The sequence below is a fragment of the Choloepus didactylus genome, chromosome 13 (assembly GCF_015220235.1).
Source record: "Choloepus didactylus isolate mChoDid1 chromosome 13, mChoDid1.pri, whole genome shotgun sequence".
Lineage (NCBI taxonomy): Eukaryota > Metazoa > Chordata > Mammalia > Pilosa > Megalonychidae > Choloepus > Choloepus didactylus.
Window position 1 is genome coordinate 59,928,291 of NC_051319.1, and position 23,702 is coordinate 59,951,992.

The 23,702-nt window shown below is 39.4% G+C and overlaps 1 protein-coding gene across 8 annotated transcripts in view; it reads left to right on the forward strand.

The window, feature by feature from the left end:
* DMXL1 (Dmx like 1) overlaps positions 1 to 23,702 on the forward strand; it is a 211,726-nt gene that overhangs the window by 12,477 nt on the left and 175,547 nt on the right. For all 8 annotated transcript variants that reach the window (XR_005211487.1, XM_037802218.1, XM_037802220.1 and 5 more), the window contains exon 2: positions 20,956 to 21,081. Coding sequence is in view for 7 of the 8 variants with exons in the window: in XM_037802218.1 (XP_037658146.1) it covers positions 20,956 to 21,081 (126 nt within the window). In the remaining variant the exon portion in view is untranslated. The remainder of the gene's footprint in view (positions 1 to 20,955; positions 21,082 to 23,702) is intronic.

Below are 23,702 nucleotides of genomic sequence, written 5' to 3' on the forward strand. Positions count from 1 at the left end.
TCCCACCCATTTAGCATAATATAATATTCTATAATATAGCATAACATAATATAGTATGTTATATTACATTGATTGATTTTCTTACGGTGAACAAACCCTTGCCTGCCTGGAATAAACTCCATTTTGTCATGGTGTATAATTCTTTTAATGTGCCATTGGATTCGATTTGCAAGTATTTGTTTAGAATTTTTGCATCTATATTCATTAGGGAGATTGTCCTGTAGTTTTCCTCTCTTGTAGAATCTTTATCAGGTTTTGGTATTAGAGTGATATTAGCTTCATAGAATGAGTTACATAGTGTTACCTTTTTCAGTTTTTTAGTAGAGTTTGAACAGGAATGGTGTTAGCTCTTTTTGGAATGTTTGGTAAAATTCCCCTGTGAAGTCATCTGCCCTGGGCTTTTCTTTATAGGAAGGTGTTTTTTTTTTAATTGAGATTGTTCACATGCCATACAATTATCCAGAGATCCAAAGTGTACAATCAACTGCCCACGGTACCATCATATAGTTGTGCATCCATCACCGCAATTTTTTTTTCAATTTTTAGAACATTTTCATTACTCCAGAAAAGAGATAGAAACCAAAAAAGGAAACTCAAATCTTCCCATACCCTTAACCACCACCCCCCCTTTATTGATTCATGGTATTGGTATCGTACTTTTGTTACTGTTGATGAAAGAACGTTAAAATACTACTAACTGTAGTATATAGTTTGCAGTAGGTATATTTTTTCCTACATGCCTCCTCCTTATTAACTTCTAATTATAGTGTCATACATTTTTTTCCTAGTTCATGAGAGAGATTTCTAATATTTGTACAGTTAATCACGGACACTATCCACCACAAGATTCACTGTTTTATACGTTCCCATCTTTAAACCTCCAGCTTTCTTTCTGGTGACATACGTAACTCTGAGCTTACCCTTTCCACCACATTCACACACCATTCAGCACTGTTAGTTATTCTCACAATGTGCTACCATCATCTCTGTCCATTTCCGAATGTTTAAGTTCACCCTAGTTAAGCATTCTGCTCATAATAAGCAATCGCTCCCCATTCTTCAGTCTCGTTCTATATCCTGGCAACTTATATTTCATGTCTATGAGTTTACATATTATAATTAGTTCATATCAGTGAGACCCTGCCATATTTGTCCTTATGTGTCTGTCTTATTTCACTCAATATAGTGTCTTCAAGGTTTCTTCATCAACCCTTTTTTTTTAAGACGGTTTTGTTCACACACCGTACATGGTCCTAAGGAAACAGTCAGTGGTTCCCTGTATGGTCACGTATTTATGTATTCGCCACCACCGCCACTATCTATATAAGGGCACCTCCATTTCTTCCACAAAGAAGGAGGCAGAGTCAAAGAAGGCAGAGAGACAAAAGAGAAAGAAAAAAGACAGAAAAAAATAACAGCTAGGAAGCAACAAAAGGAAAACGTCATTAAACTAAAGTAGAATAAAGAGTCAGACATCACCACCAATGCCAAGAGTCCCATACCTTCCCCCCCCCGCCCCCTGTATGCATTTAGCTTTGGTGTATTGCCTTTGTTATATTAAAGGAAGCATAATACAGTGTCTCTGTTAATTATAGCCTTTAATGTGCATTGATTGTGTTTTTCCTGCAGTCCCACCCTATTTTTAACACCTTGCGGTGTTGACATTCATTTGTTCTACCTCATGTGAAAACATATTTGCACCTTTTCTCACAATCATTGAGCACTCGAGGTTTCACTGAGTTATACAGTTCCAGCCTCTATCTTTCCCCTTTCCTTCTGGTGTCCCACATGCTCCTAACCTTTCTCCTTTAACCATACTCACAGTCATCTTTGTTCAGTGTACTCTTGTTGCTGGGCTACTATCTCCCAAAATTGTGTTCCATACCTCTCACTCCTGTCTTTTTTCTTTCTGTCTGTAGTGCTCCCTTTAGTGTTTCCTGTAGAGTGGGTATCTTGTTCACAAACTCTGTCATTGTCTGTTTGTCAGAGAATATTTTAAGCTCTCCCTTGTATTTGAAGTACAGTTTTGCCGGATAGAGGATTCTTGGTTGGTGGTTTTTCTCTTTCAGTATCTTCAGTATCCCCACTTCTTTTTTGCCTCCATGGTTTCTATTGAGAAATCAGCATATAGTCTTCTCAAGCTTCTTTTGTATGTGATGGATCGCTTTTCTCTTCTGCTTTCAGGATTCTCTCTTTGACGTTTGATAATCTGATTATTAAGTGTCTTGGCGTAGGCCTATTCAGATCTATTCTGTTTGGGGTACGCTGCGCTTCTTGGATCTGTAATTTTATGTCTTCATAAGAGATGGGAAATTTTCATTGATTATTTCCTCTATTATTGTTTCTGCCCCTTTTCCCCTCTCGTCTCCTTCTGGGACACCCATGACACATACATTCGTGGATTTCATGTAGTCATTCAGTTCCCAGAGACATTGTTCATATTTTTCCATTCTTTTCTTCATCTGTTCTTTTGTGTGTAGGATTTCAGGTGTCTTGTTCTCCAGTTCCTGAGTGTTTTCTTCTGCCTCTTGAGATCTGCTGTTGTATGTCTCCATTGTGTCTTTCATCTCTTGTGTTGTGCCTTTCATTTCCATAGATTTTGTCAGTTGCTTTTTTGAACTTTCTATTTCTACCTTATGTATGCCCAATGTTTTCATTATATGCTTCATCTCTTTCACCGTATCTTCCCTAATCTTTTTGGATTGACTTAGTATTGTTTCAATTTCTGTATCTCAGTTGAAGTGTAAGTTTGTTCCTTTGACTGGGCCATAACTTTGTTTTTCTTAGTGTAGGTTGTAGTTTTTTGTTGTCTAGGCATCTTGTTTCCTTGGTTACCCAGTGAGATTTTCCCAGAATGGACTCAGGTCTCAGAAGGAGGCAATAGTATCAGGTCTTCTTGAAGGTGTGTCTTAGAAGATTGATACACCCTTTGAGGCCTCAAGGCACTGTGCTTTCCTGCCCAGCAGGTGGCACCTGTCAGCCTGTCACTCCTGACTCGTGCAAGGAGGTGTGGCCTGTGGCTGTTTTCCTCCAGGCCCTCGTGTTTGCTTCTGAATGGAAGGCGGATAGTAGAGCTTGGCATCACCTCCTTCCTCTCAGGGAAGATAAACGCACTGGTTAGATGTCATTTGCATTTCGAGTAGTCTCTCTGACTCTGCTGTCTCCACCCTTGTCTGGGTCAGAGGTCTGGGAACTGCAAATGGCTGAGACCTTCTCCACTGAGCAGGAAAAGGGACGGAAAGCCCCCCTTCAGGGCCAGTCCGCATCCATCCTCAGTTTCAGTGGTTAGCCAGAGATAGCACCTCGTCCTCTGGACTCCCCCTCCCTCCCAGAGAGATTCTCTGGCTCTCCAAGGTCAGTCGGCACCAAAAGCCTCTGTCTGCTTGTAGTGAGCAATCAACATTTGTTAATTAAAACCTCAGTTGGAGCTGGGCTGAGGTATATTCTCTTGTTCAGAGAGTGCTGCTCTCTAGCACAGCAAGGCTTTGCAGTTCAGGCTGCTATGGGGGGGGGGGGCTCTCCGCTCAGGTCCGCAGTTTTTGCTTACAGATTTTATGCTGCGATCTCGGGCTTTCCTCCCAATCTACGTTGGTGTACGATGTGTGGACAGTCACGTTTGTCCCCCAGCTGTTATTCCAGATTATTTAGTAGTTGTTCCTGGTTAGTTATTAGTTGTTCCAGGAGGACTAACTAGCTTCCACTCCTCTCTATGCCACCGTTTTCTTCCGACTTCGGTCCCTCATTTTTGAAGGACAGTTTTGACAGATATAGGATTCTTGGTTGACAGTTTTTCTCTTTCACTATCTTGAATATATCATACCACTGCCTTCTCATCTCCATGGTTTCTGCTGAGAGATCTGCATTTAATCTTATCGAGCTTCCCTTGTATGTGATGGATTGCTTCCTCTTGCTGCTTTCAGAATTCTCTTTGTCTTTGACATTTGGAAATCTGATTAGTAAGTGTCTTGGAGTAGGTCTATTTGTTTAAATTTTTTATGGGGTACGCTGTGATTCTTGGACCTGTAATTTTATGTCTTTCATAAGAGTTGGGATATTTTTATTTATTATTTTTCTATTATTTCTTCTGCTAATTTTCCCTTCTCTTCTCCTTCTGGGACACCTATAACACGTATGTTTGTTGTCATTCAGTTCCCTGGGACCCTATTCATATTTTTCCATCCTTTTCCCTATCTGTTCCTTTGTGTGCAGGATTTCAGATATCCTGTCCTCCACCTCACTGATCCTTTTTTCTGCCTCTCCAAGCCTGCTGTTGTATGTCTCCATTGTGTTTTTCATCTCTTCTGTTGTGCCTTTCATTCCCATAAGTTCTGCCATTTGTTTTTTCAAGCGTATGAATTCTTCCTTATGATCACCCAGTGGCTTCTTTATGTTCTTCATCTTTTTTGTCACATTTTCTCAACTTGTTGATTTGATTTAAAAGGCTTGCTTAAACATCTATAATTCAACTCCTGAATCTCAGTTGAGGTGTTAGTTTTTTCGTTTGGGCCATATCTTCCTGTTTCCTGATGTGGCTGGTGATTTTTTATCTTGATTGCTTTATTCTGGAGGTTGTTTTCCCTCTTTTTCTGAAGGTTTTGTTGTTGGTTGACTTTGATCTCTATCTTTTCTTTGTTTCTCTTGCTGGGCAGTTCTCAGATTGGCTCTGTCCCCCAGTCTTCTTCCCCAAATCAGGCACCCACTGTGTCCTGCCACGGGATTGTGAGTAGGCACTTGGCACCCCAGCAGGTTCAGAGTGTGTGGTAATTCTAATCTTCTGGCTTGTGGTGGTGCTCTGTTTTCCGCCAGCTAGCAAGAACTGGGTTTGTTTTGGGTCCCTGCTTTAACAGTTAGGTCTTCCCTATTTCTCAGCCAGAACAGGGCCAGGTTTCCATACAAGGCATATAGACCAGTTTTTGTTCTCCAAAGAGCATGTCTGAAGCATCTTTTAATAAGTTATTTTATTTCCCTTGCACTTTCTGGACTGTCCAGCAGATGTCGCTGTCCGGTAACTTCATTATACTCAGAGGCTGCTTTGCCTTAGTGCACAAGCTTTGTATGACCCAGAGAGGCTGAAACTGCAGGATTCCTATGCCCTCACTTTGCCAGCCAAAATCTGGCTCAAGGTGGGGCTCCACCTGTGGCAAAGTACTGCCTCAGCCAACCCAGCACTCCAGGTGTCTCCAAGGCAAGGAAACGGCTGCCAGCTGCTGCTTCCCTCAAGGGTGGGAGAAAAGGGCTTTCAGACCCAGCACTGGAAACAGTCTCTGTCCACAAGTTCTCAGTCTCTCTGTCCCTCACTGATCTGGGCTTTGAAATGTCCTCCCCTGTCCACTGGGTCTTCAAACAGTGAGTGTATTTTTCATTGCTGCCAGAGATTTTAAAATCTATGTCTGTAGTGAGAGGGTTTCAGTCTGCTGTTTCTGTGCCTTTCCCACACAGAGACCAGGTGAGGGAGAGGGGAGAGGACTGGCTGATGCGGGACAGAAAATTCCCTATGTTTCTTCTATTTCTTCAATTCAGCATTTGCAGGGTCTTTCTCCAGTCTATATTCTCCTCCAGAGTTTCAGAGAATTCAAAATTATCCTTTTCTTCATTGAATCCCTGGAGAGAAGTTTTTAGTACCTGTTTCCGTCGCCATCTTGATGATGTCACCCCTATTGTCTTTGGATTTTGACCATTTTGCTAAATGTGTCCTGGTGTAAATCTATTCAGGTCTGTCCTGCTTGGAATTCATTACGCTTCTTGGATGTGTATATTCATGGCTTTCCTTAGATTTGGGAAGTTTTCAGTCTTTCCTTCTTCAAATGCTTTTTCTGCCTCTTATTCTCTAACGATGTGTATGTTGGTACCCTTGATAGTAACCCACAGGTACTTCAGAATCTCTTCGTTTTTCTTCATTTTTTGTTTTCTTCTCACACTGGATAATTTAAGTTGTCTTCAAGTTCACTGATCCTTCTGCCTGTTCATATCTTCTGTTTGATCCATCTAATGGGTTCTTCATTTAAATTACTCTTCTTTGCAGCTCCCAAATTTGTTTGGTTCCTTTTTATAATTTCTTAATTTCTTATAAATTTTGTTCAGATGATTTTTTTTTTAAATTTTTATTGGGATTGTTCAGATACCATACAATTATCCAAAGATCCAAAGTGTACAATCCGTTGCCCCTGGTACCCTCATACAGCTGTGCATCCATCACTGCACTTAATTTTTGTTCAATTTTTATAATGTTTTCATTACTCCAGACAAGAAATAAAGTGAAAGATGAAAAAAGAAAAAGAAAAAAATGAAGGAAACTCAAATCCTCCCATATCCCTAGCCAACCCCCCTCAATTGTTGACTCATAGTGTTGGTATAGTACATTTGTTACTGTTTATGAAAGAATGTTGAAATACTACTAACTGTAGTATATAGTTTGCCATAGGTATATATTTCTTCCCTATATGCCCCTCTATTATTAACTTCTAGTTGTATTGTCATACATTTGTTCTGGTTCATGGAAGAGTTTTCTAATATTTGTACATTTAATCATGGACGTTGCCCACCATAGGATTTGGTGTTATACATTTCCATCTTTTGCCCTCCAACTTTCCTTCTGGTGACATATATGACTCTGAGCTTCCCCTTTCCACCTCATTCACGTGCCATTCAGCACTGTTAGTTATTCTCACATCTTGTTACTGACACCTTTGTTCATTTCCAAACATGTAAGTTCATCCTAGTTGAACATTCTGCTCATACTAAGCAACCGCTCCCCATTCTTAAGCTTCATTCTATATCTTGGCACCTTATATTTCATGTCTATGAGTTTACATATTATAATTAGTTCTTATCAGTGAGACCCTGCAATATTTGTCCTTATGTGTCTGGCTTATTTCACTCAGTATATTGCCCTTGAGGTTTTGCCACCAACCCGTTTTTTTTTTAAGATGATTTTGTTCACACACCATACATTCCATCCTAACTAAACAATTGATGGTTCTCTGTATGATCACATATTTATGTGTTCACCACCTTCAGCACTATCTATGTAAGGGCATCTACATTTCTTCCACAAGGCAGGAGGGAGAGTCAGAGAAGGTAGAGAGGCAAAAAAAGAGGAAATAAAATGACAGCTAGGAAGTAGCAAAAGGAAAAGTAACCTTAAATCAAAGTAGAGTAAAGAGTCAGACAACACCACCAATGTCAAGTGTCTAACATGCCTCCCCTATCCCCCCCTCTTATCTGCATTTACCTTGGTATATCGCCTTTGTTACATTAAAGGATGCATAATACAATGATTCTGTTAGTTACAGTCTCTAGTTTATGTTGATTGCATCCCTCCCCTGTTCAGATGATGTTTTGCTAATTTCTTTTAGTTCTTTCTATATGGATTCCTTTAGCTCACTGAACATATTTAAGGCAGTTGATTTAAAGTCTTTGGCTAATAGTTTCAATGTATGAGCTTCCTAAGAGATGGTTTCTGGCAGATTTTGTTTTTCCTGTGAATGGGCCATACTTTCCTTTTCTTTTGTGTGTTCTGTAACGTTTTGTTGCGAATGGGACATTCTGAGATTGCTAGTATTTTTATTATTATTATTATTGTTGTTGTTGAAGGCTGGAGCTGTCAATTTGTGACTTTCCAAATATTTTTGCTCCCAAACAGAGAATGGAAAGAGATAAGAGACAAAGTGGGGGGGGGGGGTGTTGGTGCGGGAGGGATCAAGGTATTGCCTCTTTAAGACTCTACTGCTGCTTTTGCCTGAGGAAGGTTGGAATAATGGCCACCCTCAGGGCTACTCCTCACCCTCCACCCCACCAAGTGATCTGAAATAGTTGATCAAAAGCAGTGATCAGTGATCATACCACACACACTGCATTTTGGAGGACTGAGTCCATAAAACTCACCCAGGAATCTGAGCTGCAGTCCCCACTGCTGCCTGTTACGTGGTTGGGGAATGGACCATGATAGCTATTGTAGGGATGCTGAAATTCACCAGTATTTACTAGCCTCTGCAGTTCCTGCTCTTCCTTGGTTACTGCAGTGTTTCATCATATTCTACAGTTTCAAAATATTTGATTCAGACAGTTTCTGCCAGTTCAATAGCTGGTTTGGGGGATGGACTGATTTCTGGAGCTTCCTACTCAGTTATTGTCCCACCTTCTCACCTCCTTTTCAAGTATATTTAGTATACTTAGTCTGGATGTTTTTGTTCAGTGTTCTGAGATTTATCCATGTTCTGTGCTTTTTTGTTTATCGCTTTATAGCCGTGTTTCTCGAACAGTGGTCTGGGAATGAGATCCTGTGGGTCTGAGAACTAAAAAGTGTTTTTTGTAATAATGCTAAGGTCTTATTTGCTTTTTTCAGTGTTCTCCTACAATGTAGAGTGGAGTTTTCCAGAGGCTACATCCAGAGGCTAATAAAATATGTGCGTGTGTATTCTCGTGTATTAACTTTCCTCAGTTTTAATTTCTAAGAGTAAATCTTGAGCTAGATAACACCACAGAAACTAAAGGTGTTTGGTCTGGTGTTCTCAGTACTTTCCTAAGAATATGAAGGATTCCTGATTCCAAGAAGTTTGAGAACCTCTGTTTTATAGTATTCCACTATATGATTATAGTACAATTTATTTATTCATTCCACTGTTGATGGATTTTTGAGTTGTTTCTAGTTTGGGGCTATTATGAATAACACAGTGAGTGTTTTTATATGTGTCTCATGGTTGCACACATGGGACACACATCTGGTAGGTATATACTTAAGAGAATAATGGTGGTTCATAAGATATGCATCTGTTCAGCTTTCCCAATTGTACTGTTTTACACTCCTGTCAGCAATTATGGGAGCTCTGATTGCTTCACATCCAAATGAGGCATTTTTAATTATGAGAAGAAATCAAAGACAAATCATTCAATTCATACCAGTTTATGGTTATAAGGCATTATAAGTAACCATAGGAAAGGGAGTAGGAGCATGTTCTTTGGCTTCAGTTATAAGTTGGTTTTGGTCCTAGTTGTGCCATGTACTAGCTCGGAGATCTTGAGCCAATTACCCAATCTCTCTGGGCTTCAGTTTCCTTAACAATAAAATGGAATGATAGTAGTAAATACCTCATAGGATTTGTTGTGAAGATTAAATGGGATACTAAGGAGAAGTCCTTAGCATTGACCCTACAGCAAATTGTTAAAGAAGAAAATGGGCTCAGAAGAGTATAGTCAGTGAAACATAGAAAAACACAAAAAAGTGACAGAATTTTAAAAAAAACTTTAGAAAGAATCATTTGGGTATTATATATTTTTATTGCTATGTGGACACTGATTCTTCATTACATTTTATACATTTGCCTTTTTAAAGATCATGTAGAAAGTAAAAAAGTATAGCTACAGATCACAAATACAAATACAATAGTACTGGCATTTGTATTTACCCATGTGTTAACCCTTACTGGAGATCATTCTTTCTTCATGCATCTTTGATCTATTGTCTATTGTCCTTTCCTTTCAACCTTCCAAACTCCCTCTAGCATCTCTTGGATGGCCTGTCTAGTAGTGATATACTCTCTGCTTTTGTTTATCTTGGAATGTCTTAAACTCTCGTTCCTTTTTTTTTTTTTTTAATTTTATTTTGAAATAAATTGAAACTTACAGGAGCAGTTGCAAAAACAACACAAACCCCATACACAGAACTCCAGCATACCCCAACCCCCCTCCCCTGATACCCCGATCCACCAACTTTAACATCCTGTCACACCACCATTACTTTCTTTCCCTCCCTCCCTCCCTGTCTATTGCTGTCCTCTGAACATATGAGAGCAAGCTGCACACATCTTTGAACAAACAATATAATTCACATATACACTTCCCATGAACAAGAGCATTCTTTTATGCAATCCCATTAAGCACAGCTAAGTTGTTCAAGAAATTCAGCATTGATACAAAGCTTACATTCTGTATTTCCTTTTTTTTTCCTTATGTCCCATCTGTGTCCCTTTGAGCCTCCTCTCCTCTATCCTCAGATCCCATCCAGGATCATCCTTGGCATCTAATTGTCATCTATTAAGACTGTCTTTTTTTTTCAATTGTGGAACCATACATACAGCCTAAATCTTCCCATTCCATCCCCTCCCTGGCATTCCATTAGTGGAATTAATCACATTTAGAATGTTTCAATGCTATCACCTTCCCACCATCCATTACTAGAAATTTCCCCTCACCCCAAGCAGAAACCCTACACTCATTTCTTAACCCCCCATTGCGCCTTCCCACACTTCTTGTAACCCCTACTCTACTATTCATCTCTATGGTCATATTCTCTGATTGTTTCTTTGTGTTTACTGTGGGGCTTAAATTTAACCTCTTAAATCTGTAAGAATCTTGTTTTTCTTTGATACCAACTTAACACATAAACTATGTTCCTATACTCCTTCATTCCCCCATCTCTATGTAGTTCTTGTCAAATTTCATATTTTACATTGAGTCCAAAACCACTGATTTATCATTACAGTTTATGTATTTTAGATCATGTAGGAAGTAAATAGTGGAGTTACAAATCAAAAATACAGTAGAATTGGTATTTATATTTACCATGTGATCTTTACTGGAAATCTTTATTTCTTCATGTGTTTTCAGTCAATTGTTTAGTGTCCCTTCTTTTCAGCCTGCTCAACTCCCTTTAGCATTTCTTATAGAACTGATCCACTGGTGATGAAGTCCCTCAGCTTTTGATTATCCGGGAATGTTTTCATCTCCCCCTCGTTTTTACCCTGCAGGTGTTTGTGAATTCTCCAAGTCTCTGATGGTTATTGACTTCTATTTGTATTCCATTGTGGTCAGAGAATGTGCTTTGAAAAAATTCAATTTTTTTTTTTTTTAATTTATTGAGGCTTGTTTTATGTCACAGCGTATGGTCCATTCTAGAGGAAGATCCATGATCACTAGAGAAGAATGTGTGTCCCGGTGACCTGGGATGTAATGTTCTATATATGTCTGTTAAATTTCTCTCTATCTCTCTCTCCTTTCTTTGTTTCTCTGTCGGTAGGGCTCCCTTTAGTATCTGAAGTAGGGCAGGTCTTTTATTAGCAAAATCTCTCAGCATTTGTTTGTCTGTGAAAAATTTAAGCTCTCCCTCAAATTTGAAGGAGAGTTTTGCTGGATAAAGTATTCTTGGTTGGAAATTTTTCTCTCTCAGAATTTTAAATATATCATGCCACTGCCTTCTTGCCTCCATGGTGGCCGCTGAGTAGTCACAACTTGGTCTTATGTTGTTTCCTTTGTATGTGGTGAATTGCTTTTCTCTTGCTGCTTTCAGAACTTGCTCCTTCTTTTCAGTATTTGAGAGTCTGATCAGAATATGTCTCAGAGTGGGTTTATTTGGATTTATTCTATTTGGAGTTCAACTGGGCATTTATGCTTTGTGTATTTATATTGTGTATAAGGTTTGGGAAGTTTTCCCCAACAGTTTCTTTGAATACTCTTTCTAGACCTTTACCCTTCTCTTCCCCTTCTGGGACACCAATGAGTCTTAAATTTGGACATTTTATTTTATCTAACATATCCCTGAGATCCGTTTCGATTTTTTTTTATTTTTTCCCCATTCTTTCTTTTGTTCTTTCATTTTCTGTTGTGTGGTCCTTGAGGAGGCTGAGTTGTTGTTCAGCTTCCTCTAGTCTTGTATTATGAGTATCCAGAGTCTTTTTAATTTGGCCAACAGTTTCTTTTATTTCCATAAGATCTATTTTTTTATTTACTCTTGCAGTTTCTTCTTTATGCTCTTCTAGGGTCTTCTTCATGTCCTTTATATCCTGGGCCTTGCTCTCATTGTCTGTCTTTAGTTCTTTGATTAATTGCACCAAGTACTGTGTCTCTTCTGATGTTTTGATTTGGGTTTGGGTTTGGGTTCTTCATATCATCTGGTTTTATCAGATGCTTTAAGATTTTCTGTTGTTTTTGGCCTCTTGGTATTTGCTTTACTTGATCTCTAGTTTGTCAGAACTACAGCTTGGTGGTGTACACTTTCTCTAACTAGCAGATGGCGTCCATGAGGCACCTGTTTCCCTCAAGTCAGTTCTCCCTAACTTTGTCTTTGTGGTGTGTGGGGATCTGATTCTTGTGAAGTTCAATTGGTGCACTAAATTTGGGTGTGTTGTTGGTGCTATCTGCCCTGAATGAGGGGCATGTGTCTGAGTGGTTAGGGAGGCAGGGCAGCTTTAATAATCAAACCTCCCACGTTTTCCCGGAGATATAAGGCTGTTCCAAGAGCCTAAGCCTTCATTTCAGTCTTGCCACAGATTGTCTCTGATGCTGACCCAGAAGTCCTTGGTATTGGCGTAGGGTCCCTGGGATTGCTGAGCGGGTCCCCCTTCTCAGCCGTGCTCTTCCAGGACCTCTGCTGAGGGGATGTTGTGCCACGTCACAAGTGCGCGCCAGTCCGCCAGGGAAGCCCTGGGCCACTGGGCCGTGCACGGGTGTTCCTAGCCTGCTGTAAAGATAGGTGAATGGGACATGTTACTTTACCCCTTTTCGCAGAGCTCCACCTTCCCAGCTCTGGGACAGTTAGCTGTGGGTGTGCTAAAGGCCACCGTCCATGGCCGATATTGTGGCGTGTGCGCAGTGCTACAGAAAAGACTCCCTGTCACACTGGGTTTCTTGGCGCGGCTCTGGGCTGTGGGTCCGGCCCCAGGCAGGAGATGGCTGCAAGGGGCATGGTTTCTTTCTCCTTTTGGCTCCCCTCTGCTCCCCTGGCCCCGAGACAATCAGCAGTGGGTGTGGGAAGGGCTATTCTCCACGCCAGACACCGAGGTGTTCGCCCAGCCCGCTCCTGCCGTGCTTCACTGCAGGGTTCTCCCCGTCGTATCTGCAGCTGCTGCTGGGGTTTTTTTCTTTTTTAAAAGAACCAGCCCATGTCCAAATGCCAACCCACCATTTCCCCACACTGCAGCGCGCCTGCTGGAGTTTCAGCTGGCTCACTCACTCGTTTCAGAACGCAGACTTCCAGTTTCACCAAATGCACAGTCCCTGTGGATTTAGCAGACCTTGTCTGGCTGGTGCATTGCTGGAACCGGTGTTCTGGGTCACTTTCTTGTTTTTATCTGGTATTTTTCACAGAGATGTTTTTTTGCCCTGTCTCACCTAGCCGCCATGTTAGGTTCTCTCATTCCTTTTAGAAAGACAGTTTTGCCAGATACAGAATTCTTGGTTTGCAATTTTTTTTTTGGCTTTCAACACTTTAAATGTGTCATCCCAGTGCCTTCTTGCCTCCGTGGTTTTCAATGAGGAATCAGAACTTAATCTTGGGAGTGCAGCTGTGAGTGGCGTTCTGAAGAGGAGCAAGCTTGCTAGAGGGGAACGTCCTGGGAGAAAGCCATTTTGAAACCAGAACTTTGGAGCAGACGCCAGCCACATGCTTTCCCAGCTGACAGAGGTTTTCCGGACGCCATTTGCCATCCTCCAGTGAAGGTACCTAATTACTGATGTGTTACCTTGGACACTTTATGGCCTTAAGACTGTAACTGTGGGAGGCGGGGCAAGATGGCGGACTGGTGAGCTGTATGTTTAAGTTCCTCCTCCAGGAAAGTAGGTAGAAAGCCAGGAACTGCGTGGACTGGATACCACAGGGCAATCTGACTTTGGGCATACTTCATACAACACTGATGAAATCGTGGAACTGCTGAGATCAACGAAATCTGTAAGTTTTTGTGGCCAGGGGACCTGCTCCCCTCCCTGCCAGGCTCAGTCCCGTGGGAGGAGGGGCTGTCAGCTCCGGGAAGGAGAAGGGAGAACTGCAGTGGCAGCTCTTATCAGAAACTCATTCTACTGATCCAAACTCCAACCATAGATAGACTGAGACCAGACACCAGAGAATCTGAGAGCAGCCAGCCCAGCAGAGAGGAGACAGGCATAGAAAAAAACAACACGAAAAAATCCAAAATAAAAGCGGAGGATTTTTGGAGTTCTGGTGAATATAGAAAGGGGAAGGGCACAGCTCAGGCCCTGAGGCTCATATGCAAATCCCGAAGAAAAGCTGATCTCTCTGCCCTGTGGACCTTTCCTTAATGGCCCTAATTGCTTTGTCTCTTAGCATTTCAAGAACCCATTAGATCTCTGAGGAGGGCCCTTTTTTTAATCCTTTTTTCTTTTTCTAAAACAATTACTCTAAGAAGCCCAATACAGAAAGCTTCAAAGACTTGCAATTTGGGCAGGTCAAGTAAAGAGCAGGACTAAGAGAGCTCTGAGACAAAAGACAATAATCCAGTGGCTGAGAAAATTCACTAAACACCACAACTTCCCAAGAAAAGGGGGGTGTCCGCTCACAGCCATCATCCTGGTGGACAGGAAAGACTCCTGCCCATCGCCAGCCCCATAGCCCAGAGCTGCCCCAGACAACCCAGTGTGACGGAAGCGCTTCAAATAACAGGCACACACCACAAAACTGGGCGTGGACATTAGCCTTCCCTGAAACCTCAGCTGATTGTCCCAGAGTTGGGAAGGTGGAGCAGTGTGAATTAACAACGCCCCATTCAGCCATCATTTCAGCAGACTGGGAGCCTCCCTACACAGCCCAGCAGCCCAGAACTGCTGGTGACATAACTGCAGATCCTGAAGAAATTAAAAAAATTATAAGAGGATATTATGAACAACTGTTTGGCAACAAACTGGATAATGTAGAAGAAATGGACAATTTCCTGGAAACATATGAACAACCTAGACTGACCAGAGAAGAAGTAGAAGACCTCAACCAACCCATCACAAGCAAAGAGATCCAATCAGTCATCAAAAATCTTCCCACAAATAAATGCCCAGGGCCAGATGACTTCACAGGGGAATTCTACCAAACTTTCCAGAAAGAACTGACACCAATCTTACTCAAACTCTTTCAAAACATTGAAGAAAATGGAACACTACCTAACTCATTTTATGAAGCTAACATCAATCTAATACCCAAACCAGGCAAAGATGCTACAAAAAAGGAAAACTACTGTCCAATCTCCCTAATGAATATAGATGCAAAAATCCTCAACAAAATACTTGCAAATCGAATCCAAAGACACATTAAAAAAATCATACACCATGACCAAGTGGGGTTCATTCCAGGCATGCAAGGATGGTTCAACATAAGAAAATCAATCAGTGTATTACAACACATTAACAAGTCAAAAGGGAAAAATCAATTGATCATCTCAATAGATGCTGAAAAAGCATTTGACAAAATCCAACATCCCTTTTTGATAAAAACACTTCAAAAGGTAGGAATTGAAGGAAACTTCCTCAACATGATAAAGAGCATATATGAAAAACCCACAGCCAGCATAGTACTCAGTGGTGAGAGACTGAAAGCCTTCCCTCTAAGATCAGGAACAAGACAAGGATGCCCGCTGTCACCACTGTTATTCAACATTGTGCTGGAAGTGCTAGCCAGGGCAATCCGGCAAGACAAAGAAATAAAAGGCATCCAAATTGGAAAAGAAGAAGTAAAACTGTCATTGTTTGCAGATGATATGATCTTATATCTAGAAAACCCTGAGAAATCGACAATACAGCTACTAGAGCTAATAAACAAATTTAGCAAAGTAGCGGGATACAAGATTAATGCACATAAGTCAGTAATGTTTCTATATGCTAGAAATGAACAAACTGAAGAGACACTCAAGAAAAAGCTACCATTTTCAATAGCAACTAAAAAAATCAAGTACCTAGGAATAAACTTAACCAAAGATGTAAAAGACCTATACAAAGAAAACTACATAACTCTACTCAAAGAAATAGAAGGGGACCTTAAAAGATGGAAAAATATTCCATGTTCATGGATAGGAAGGCTAAATGTCATTAAGATGTCAATTCTACCCAAACTCATCTACAGATTCAATGCAATCCCAATCAAAATTCCAACAACCTACTTTGCAGACTTGGAAAAGCTAGTTATCAAATTTATTTGGAAAGGGAAGATGCCTCGAATTGCTAAAGACACTCTAAAAAAGAAAAACGAAGTGGGAGGACTTACACTCCCTGACTTTGAAGCTTATTATAAAGCCACAGTTGCCAAAACAGCATGGTACTGGCACAAAGATAGACATATAGATCAATGGAATCGAATTGAGAATTCAGAGGTAGACCCTCAGATCTATGGCCGACTGATCTTTGATAAGGCCCCCAAAGTCACTGAACTGAGTCATAATGGTCTTTTCAACAAATGGGGCTGGCAGAGTTGGATATCCATATCCATAAGAATGAAAGAGGACCCCTACCTCACCCCCTACACAAAAATTAACTCAAAATGGACCAAAGATCTCAATATAAAAGAAAGTACCATAAAACTCCTAGAAGATAATGTAGGAAAACATCTTCAAGACCTTGTATTAGGCGGCCACTTCCTAGACTTTACACCCAAAGCACAAGCAACAAAAGAGAAAATAGATAAATGGGAGCTCCTCAAGGTTAGAAGTTTCTGCACCTCAAAGGAATTTCTCAAAAAGGTAAAGAGGCAGCCAACTCAATGGGAAAAAATTTTTGGAAACCATGTATCTGACAAAAGACTGATATCTTGCATATATAAGGAAATCCTACAACTCAATGACAATAGTACAGACAGCCCAATTATAAAATGGGCAAAAGATATGAAAAGACAGTTCTCTGAAGAGGAAATACAAATGGCCAAGAAACACATGAAAAAATGTTCAGCTTCACTAGCTCTTAGAGAGATGCAAATTAAGACCACAATGAGATACCATCTCACACCGGTTAGAATGGCTGCCATTAAACAAACAGGAAACTACAAATGCTGGAGGGGATGTGGAGAAATTGGAACTCTTATTCATTGTTGGTGGGACTGTATAATGGTTCAGCCACTCTGGAAGTCAGTCTGGCAGTTCCTTAGAAAACTAGATATAGAGTTACCCTTCGATCCAGCGATTGCACTTCTCGGTATATACCCGGAAGATCGGAAAGCAGTGACACGAACAGATATCTGCACGCCAATGTTCATAGCAGCATTATTCACAATTGCCAAGAGATGGAAACAACCCAAATGTCCTTCAACAGATGAGTGGATAAATAAAATGTGGTATATACACACGATGGAATACTACGCGGCAGTAAGAAGGAACGATCTCGTGAAACATATGACAACATGGATGAACCTTGAAGACATAATGCTGAGCGAAATAAGCCAGGCACAGAAAGAGAAATATTATATGCTACCACTAATGTGAACTTTGAAAAATGTAAAACAAATGGTTTATAATGTAGAATGTAGGGGAGCTAGCAATAGAGAGCAATTAAGGGAGGGGGAACAATAATCCAAGAAGAACAGATAAGCTATTTAACGTTCTGGCGATGCCCAGGAATGACTATGGTCTGTTAATTTCTGATGGATATAGTAGGAACAAGTTCACAGAAATGTTGCTAATTATGTAACTTTCTTGGGGTAAAGTAGGAACATGTTGGAAGTTAAGCAGTTATCTTAGGTTAGTTGTCTTTTTCTTACTCCCTTGTTATGGTCTCTTTGAAATGTTCTTTTATTGTATGTTTGTTTTCTTTTTAACTTTTTTTTCATACAGTTGATTTAAAAAAGAAGGGAAAGTTAAAAAAAAAAGAAAAACAAGGAAAAAAAGATGTAGTGCCCCCTTGAGGAGCCTGTGGAGAATGCAGGGGTATTGGCTTACCCCACCTCGATGGTTGCTAACATGACCACAGACATAGGGGACTGGTGGTTTGATGGGTTGAGCCATCTACCATAGGTTTTACCCTTGGGAAGATGGTTGCTGCAAAGGAGAGGCTAGGCCTCCCTATGGTTGTGCGTTAGAGCCTCCTCCCGAATGCCTCTTTGTTGCTCAGATGTGGCCCTCTCTCTCTGGCTAAGCCAACTTGAAAGGTGAAATCACTGCCCGCCCCCGTACGTGGGATCAGACACCCAGGGGAGTGAATCTCCCTGGCAACGTGGAATATGACTCCCGGGGAGGAATGTAGACCCAGCATCATGGGACGGAGAACATCTTCTTGACCAAAAGGGGGATGTGAAAGGAAATGAAATAAGCTTCAGTGGCAGAGAGATTCCAAAAGGAGCCGAGAGGTCACTCTGGTGGGCACTCTTATGCACACTTTAGACAACCCTTTTTAGCTTTTAAAGAATTGGGGTAGCTGGTGGTGGATATCTGAAACTATCAAACTACAACCCAGAACCCATGAATCTCGAAGATAGTTGTATAAAAGTGTAGCTTATGAGGGGTGACAATGGGATTGGGAAAGCCATAAGGACCACATTCCACTTTGTCTAGTTTATGGATGGATGAGTAGAAAAATAGGGGAAGGAAACAAACAGACAAAGGTACCCAGTGTTCTTTTTTACTTCAATTGCTCTTTTTCACTCTAATTATTATTCTTGTTATTTTTGTGTGTGTGCTAATGAAGGTGTCAGGGATTGATTTAGGTGATGAATGTACAGCTATGTAATGGTACTGTGAACAATCGAAAGTACGATTTATTTTGTATGACTGTGTGGTATGTGAATATATCTCAATAAAATGAAGATTAAAAAAAAAAAAAGGAAACAAACCAGGAAAAAAAAAAAAAAGACTGTAACTGTATAGCCAAATAATCCCCCTTGTTATAAAAGCAAAAAAAAAAAAAAGAACTTAATCTTATTGGGGCTCCCTTGTATGTGACATGTTGCATGTCTCTTGGGACTTTCAAAATTCTCTCTTTATCATTCAACATTTTTATTATAATATGTCAGGGCTGGGCTCTGTTTTGGTTTATTCAGTTTGGAGTTCATTGAGCTTCTTGGATGTGTATATACATGTCTTTCTTTAAATTTGGCAAGTTTTTAGCCATTATTTCTTGTAATTGTTTTTCTTCCCCTTTCTCTTTTTTCTTCTGGGACTCCCACAATGTGTATATTGATACACTTGATCGTGTCCCACAGGTTCTTCAGGCTCTGTTCACTTTTCTTCATTCTTTCCTCTTTCTTTTCCCAGACTGGATGATTTCGATTGTCTTATCTTCAGATTCACTTTTACTGATTCTTTCTTCTGTGAGCTTCCATCTGCTGTTGAACCGATTGAGGGAATTTTTCATTTCTATTACTTTGTTCTTCAGGTCTGCTTGGTTTCCTTTTATAATTTCCATCTCTCTATTGATATTCTCTTTGTGGTCACATATTCTTTTCTGATTTCCTTTAGTTCTTTGTCCACATTTTCCTTTAGCTCTTTGAATATTTTTAGGACTATTTTTTTTTAAGGTCTTTGTTTGGTATGTCCCAGGTCTGGTACTCCTCACTGATGGACTTCCTGTTTCTTTGTGTATTTTGTAAACTTATGTTGAAACTTGGACATTTTTATTATTTAATGTGTTATTGCTGGTATTTAGACTCTGAAGTGTCTGTACCTTAAGCTTATAGCCAGCTAGTTTCTGATAGAGCTTTCCTTATATGCCAGGAGCTAACAACAAGAAAAGGAATAAAAGAAAACACCTTTTTCTGTCTTTGCAGATTGACCTGTGCCAGAGCTTATCCACACACTGAGTTTGCAGAATAGCTCCAGGCCAAAGCATATAGGGGCCACCTTGATCCTTTTTCTAAATACATTTTTTTTTTATTTTATTATTTTTTTCTCTAAATAACATTGTGTGTGCAGCTGTCCCTGTAGCCCTAGAAATTCTCCTGTTTACATGAACACAAATATTACTCTTCCCTAGGAAATAGTTTCCTCACAGTCCCAGTAACTACATTGTATATCCTACAGCCAGCAATCCCATGCCTCAGGCTACCACTTGACTACTCTCCTATGGCATTTTGTGGGAACACTCTTTGCAGTGCCTTCTACATGCAGGGCAAGCTCTGGGATAGTGAGGTACTCAGGCCATCATCAGACAGACTAGGCCAGATATATGTGCTTCTAGATGCGCGTGTGGGTTACTCTGCTCCCTCTAGAACCAGGGTCAGGAATCCGCACTGGGAGCACTGGTCAGTTCTGTGCTGACCCATTGAGGGTTGATGTAGGGGCCAGCCAAGGTGCCATGAGATCCTGCCGTTTTTAAGTGGTTTTTCTCTTGGTTCGGTGTTCATATTATTACTGCAGTCCTTTTATTTGTTTAGGATGTGGTGGCTGTTTTTGTGAAATTAAATACTCCATTTGATCCATAGGTTTTTATAAAGCACCAACTGTATGTCAGACCCTTCTGTTAGAATTAGGGGCTGGAGCAGAGCAAAAGTTACGTTTGAACCCTGCCCTCTCTGAACTTAAATTTTAGTAATGGAAATGGACAAAAACAAGATATTTACAAATCATATTATGTGGTGTAAAGAAAATAAACAGTAACGGGATAGAGAGTAATGGGAGAGGGAGACCTGAATTTTTAAAAGAAGCTAGACAGGCGAAGATCAGGCAGATAAACCACCTTGAGTTGGAAGAAGAAATTTATATGCCCGAGAAACAGAAAGAAGAGGGGCAGTATGGGAACAGGAGTCAATTGAGGGAAGAAAAGAACTAAAGAGTGGCCTGAGATGGGAGAAATAGCATAATCATTCAGGGCCTTGACCATGGTAGGAATTGAGGTTTTGTTCTAAATACAGAGAGAAACTATTGAAGAAGTTTAAGTAGGGAAAATTAATTAGTGTAATATATATTTTTTAAAAGGTCATTCTTGTTTTTGTGAAGACATGAATTAGAGGGATGCAAGAATGGAAGGAGTTAGGCTATTAACAGTAGTGCAGAAGAGATGACTGTGGCTTAGACAAGGGTGATAGCATTCAGTGGAGATGGAACAAGTGGACAGAGTTGTTATTTATTTTGCAGATAGGACTGACAGAATTTGCTGATGGATTATATGTGGGAGGTCAGGGAAATAATTTCCAAATAATATAATTTGTTTGTTTTCTAAAGAACATTTTAAATTGGTCTGTCAAAACATAATAGTTAATGCTAGTATTCCAAAAAATAAATATTTTCTTGACACTTTATTATATAGTTTTTTTTGTTCTATTTTTAGGCTTATGCATCTGGATGTGACATTGTAATACTGGGAAGTGATTTTGAAAGATTACAGATAATCCCGGGAGCTAAACATGGAAATATTCAAGTGGGGTGTGTAGACTGTTCGATGCAACAAGGCAAGGTTTGTAATCTTGTGGTAACGTGCATATTTGTTTTGACTGTGTTTTTGTCAGGATGTTCTCTGAAGTACGTGTATGTATTTCTTACTGAATTAATTAGAGACTTGCTTTGTTTCAAAGACAATGTAACTACATATTTCTTTTGCTCTGTAAGATATGGTTTAGAGTCTCAGGAACTCTGTTCTTATATATCTTTAAAATATAAGATAATCTTGTTGTATCTTCTTTGAGTTGAGAAGGAAACAATACTACCTGTAGGATAAGTCTAAGGCTTGTTACTTATATAATATTTGATGGGATTAAGGGAAAAGAAACAAATAAATCTTCAATCTGTTTACAGATAAACTGAAGAAGAATCCTTTGGTAGAGACATTCTTTGTGGATGGGGTTATCTCCTTGTAATTTCTGGAAAGGCTTTAAACTGAAATGAAGATAAACTATTCTAAAGTCTGTAATTTTTTATTAATTTATTCTGATTCTGTAAGAAAAATTACAAACTCTATCTGTATATCAAAAGTAATAAGTTGACCTTAAAGTAAAACAGCAACAACAAAAACAAAACCACAGCATGGAATTCTTCTAGATTATATTAAATATAGTTACATATAGCATCAGAATTGAGAGAGTCATAACTTTTAGGCAGCACAGTATTGCTTAAAATAGCACTATCTTGACATAGGTGGCCAGGCCCAGGAATAATTGTAACCGGTCTGGGCTGAGCTTCGCAATTTACTAATTTTTTTTAGGATTTTTTTTTTTTTTCAGATTTTTAAATATGTATTGTTGGACTGTATGATTTCATTAGAACATTTGGTGTGAGAAATCAAAATGGTCATCTAAGAATTCATGGAATCAATTTTTTAAAATAATCTAATCCTCATTTCTGATAAACCTACCAGTCTGAGAAATACTGCTGGAACCTAATTTAAAGACATTCATTCTTTAATCTTAGACTCACATGAGTCTGGTTAATGTTGGAACAGCCCAGGTTAGGATGAAAGGATCATTTAGTTTTATAATCATTCAGAGCAAAGAAGGTGGCTTTGAGAAATGGCCTGCTGGTTAAAGCCCTCTTCCCATGGCCAGTATGAGATAGACGCTTTACTCAGTTTTTTTCCCCTCAAGCTCTCTTTTTTATTACTCCAAATAATAAAGGGCAAAATTCCTTTGTTTTACAGATATCAGTATTATCAAAGGACTCCACAGAATTTGTGGGTTCTGTTATCTGGGAACTTTTGACTGTTTGCCTTTAAGAAGGGAATGCTACTTGACAGCATAGGTGCTAGTATTTTATTGATTACCATTTTTTTCATTGTATTATACCACTGGATTAATTTTCTGAGAAAACTTATCAGCATTTATTTTGTTATTCCTTTGCTTAAAAACATTCCTACCTTTCCATTACCTTGGAAAAGATCCAATTGTTTACCTTGACATTATGCCCTACACAATTTGATCCAAACCTGCTATTTTTTAGCCTCATATTCATTATTCTGTTATAAGGATCCTTCTCTTTTAGTCAGGCTGGTGGTCACTCACCTCCAAATCTATGTTGCTGTGTTTCATCTTTACGCCTGTGTTCATAGCACACGCTGTTCCTGGAAGTAAATATATATTGCTTGTGATTAGTAGGCAGTAGGAAAGTAAAATATATACTGCTTATGGTTAAAGGCCCAGACTAAATAGTCCCTCCTAGACTGTCCTAGCACAGGTGATTTCTATAGCCTAAGACCTATTCAGAATACTTAAAAATATCCATTTTCCAAATGTATGTTACATCTTCATCCCTTACCCTCCTTCACTAGATCCTGTGTTCTTATTTCTATCATTGATTCATTCATTTATTCTACCTGATATCTGATATTTTCATATTATTATTTTAACATTCATTTGTGATTCATTCAAACTTTGGTAATAGCTACCTTATAATACAGCACCAGGAAAGATTATTTTGCTCATTGATTTAAAGCATAAATTTAAAAGATACTCAAATAAAGTAGAGTATTTATAAAATGTACTTTTTAGTTCACAAAGGAATAATCTAAGTTTTATTTTACAATTAAAAACATACAACCACAGAATGTGAATCAGAGCATACTTCTTGAAGGCTCTGCTTCCTATTTATCTGTGAATCAGTGATGAGACCTCATTTCCTTATCCTTCATCCAATAGCAGACCATTTTGCTCATTCTGAATCTGTTCACTTCTTTCCGTCTCTTCTTGGTCCATACCACTGTCCTGCTGACCTGTAATACTATAATAACTTCCTAACTTGTCTTCCTGCCTTTTATATTTTTTGACAGTGTTTTTTTCCTTTAAACTTTCTATTTTGAAATGATTTCAAACTTAACAGGATAGTTGCAAAAATAATAGCAAAATCATACAAAATCATCCATTCCAACATACCCTGAGCCCTGATACCCAGCTTCACCAATTTTAACATTTTTCCACATTTCCTTTATCATCCTTTCTCAGTCTACCTATGTATGCCTATTTATCAATTTTCTAAACATTTGAGTGTTGTTTATATACATCATGCTTCTTGAACACAGAACACTTAAATATACATTTCCTAAGAGCAAGGATACTTACTTAGGTAACCACCTTAACTTGCTTCTACTCT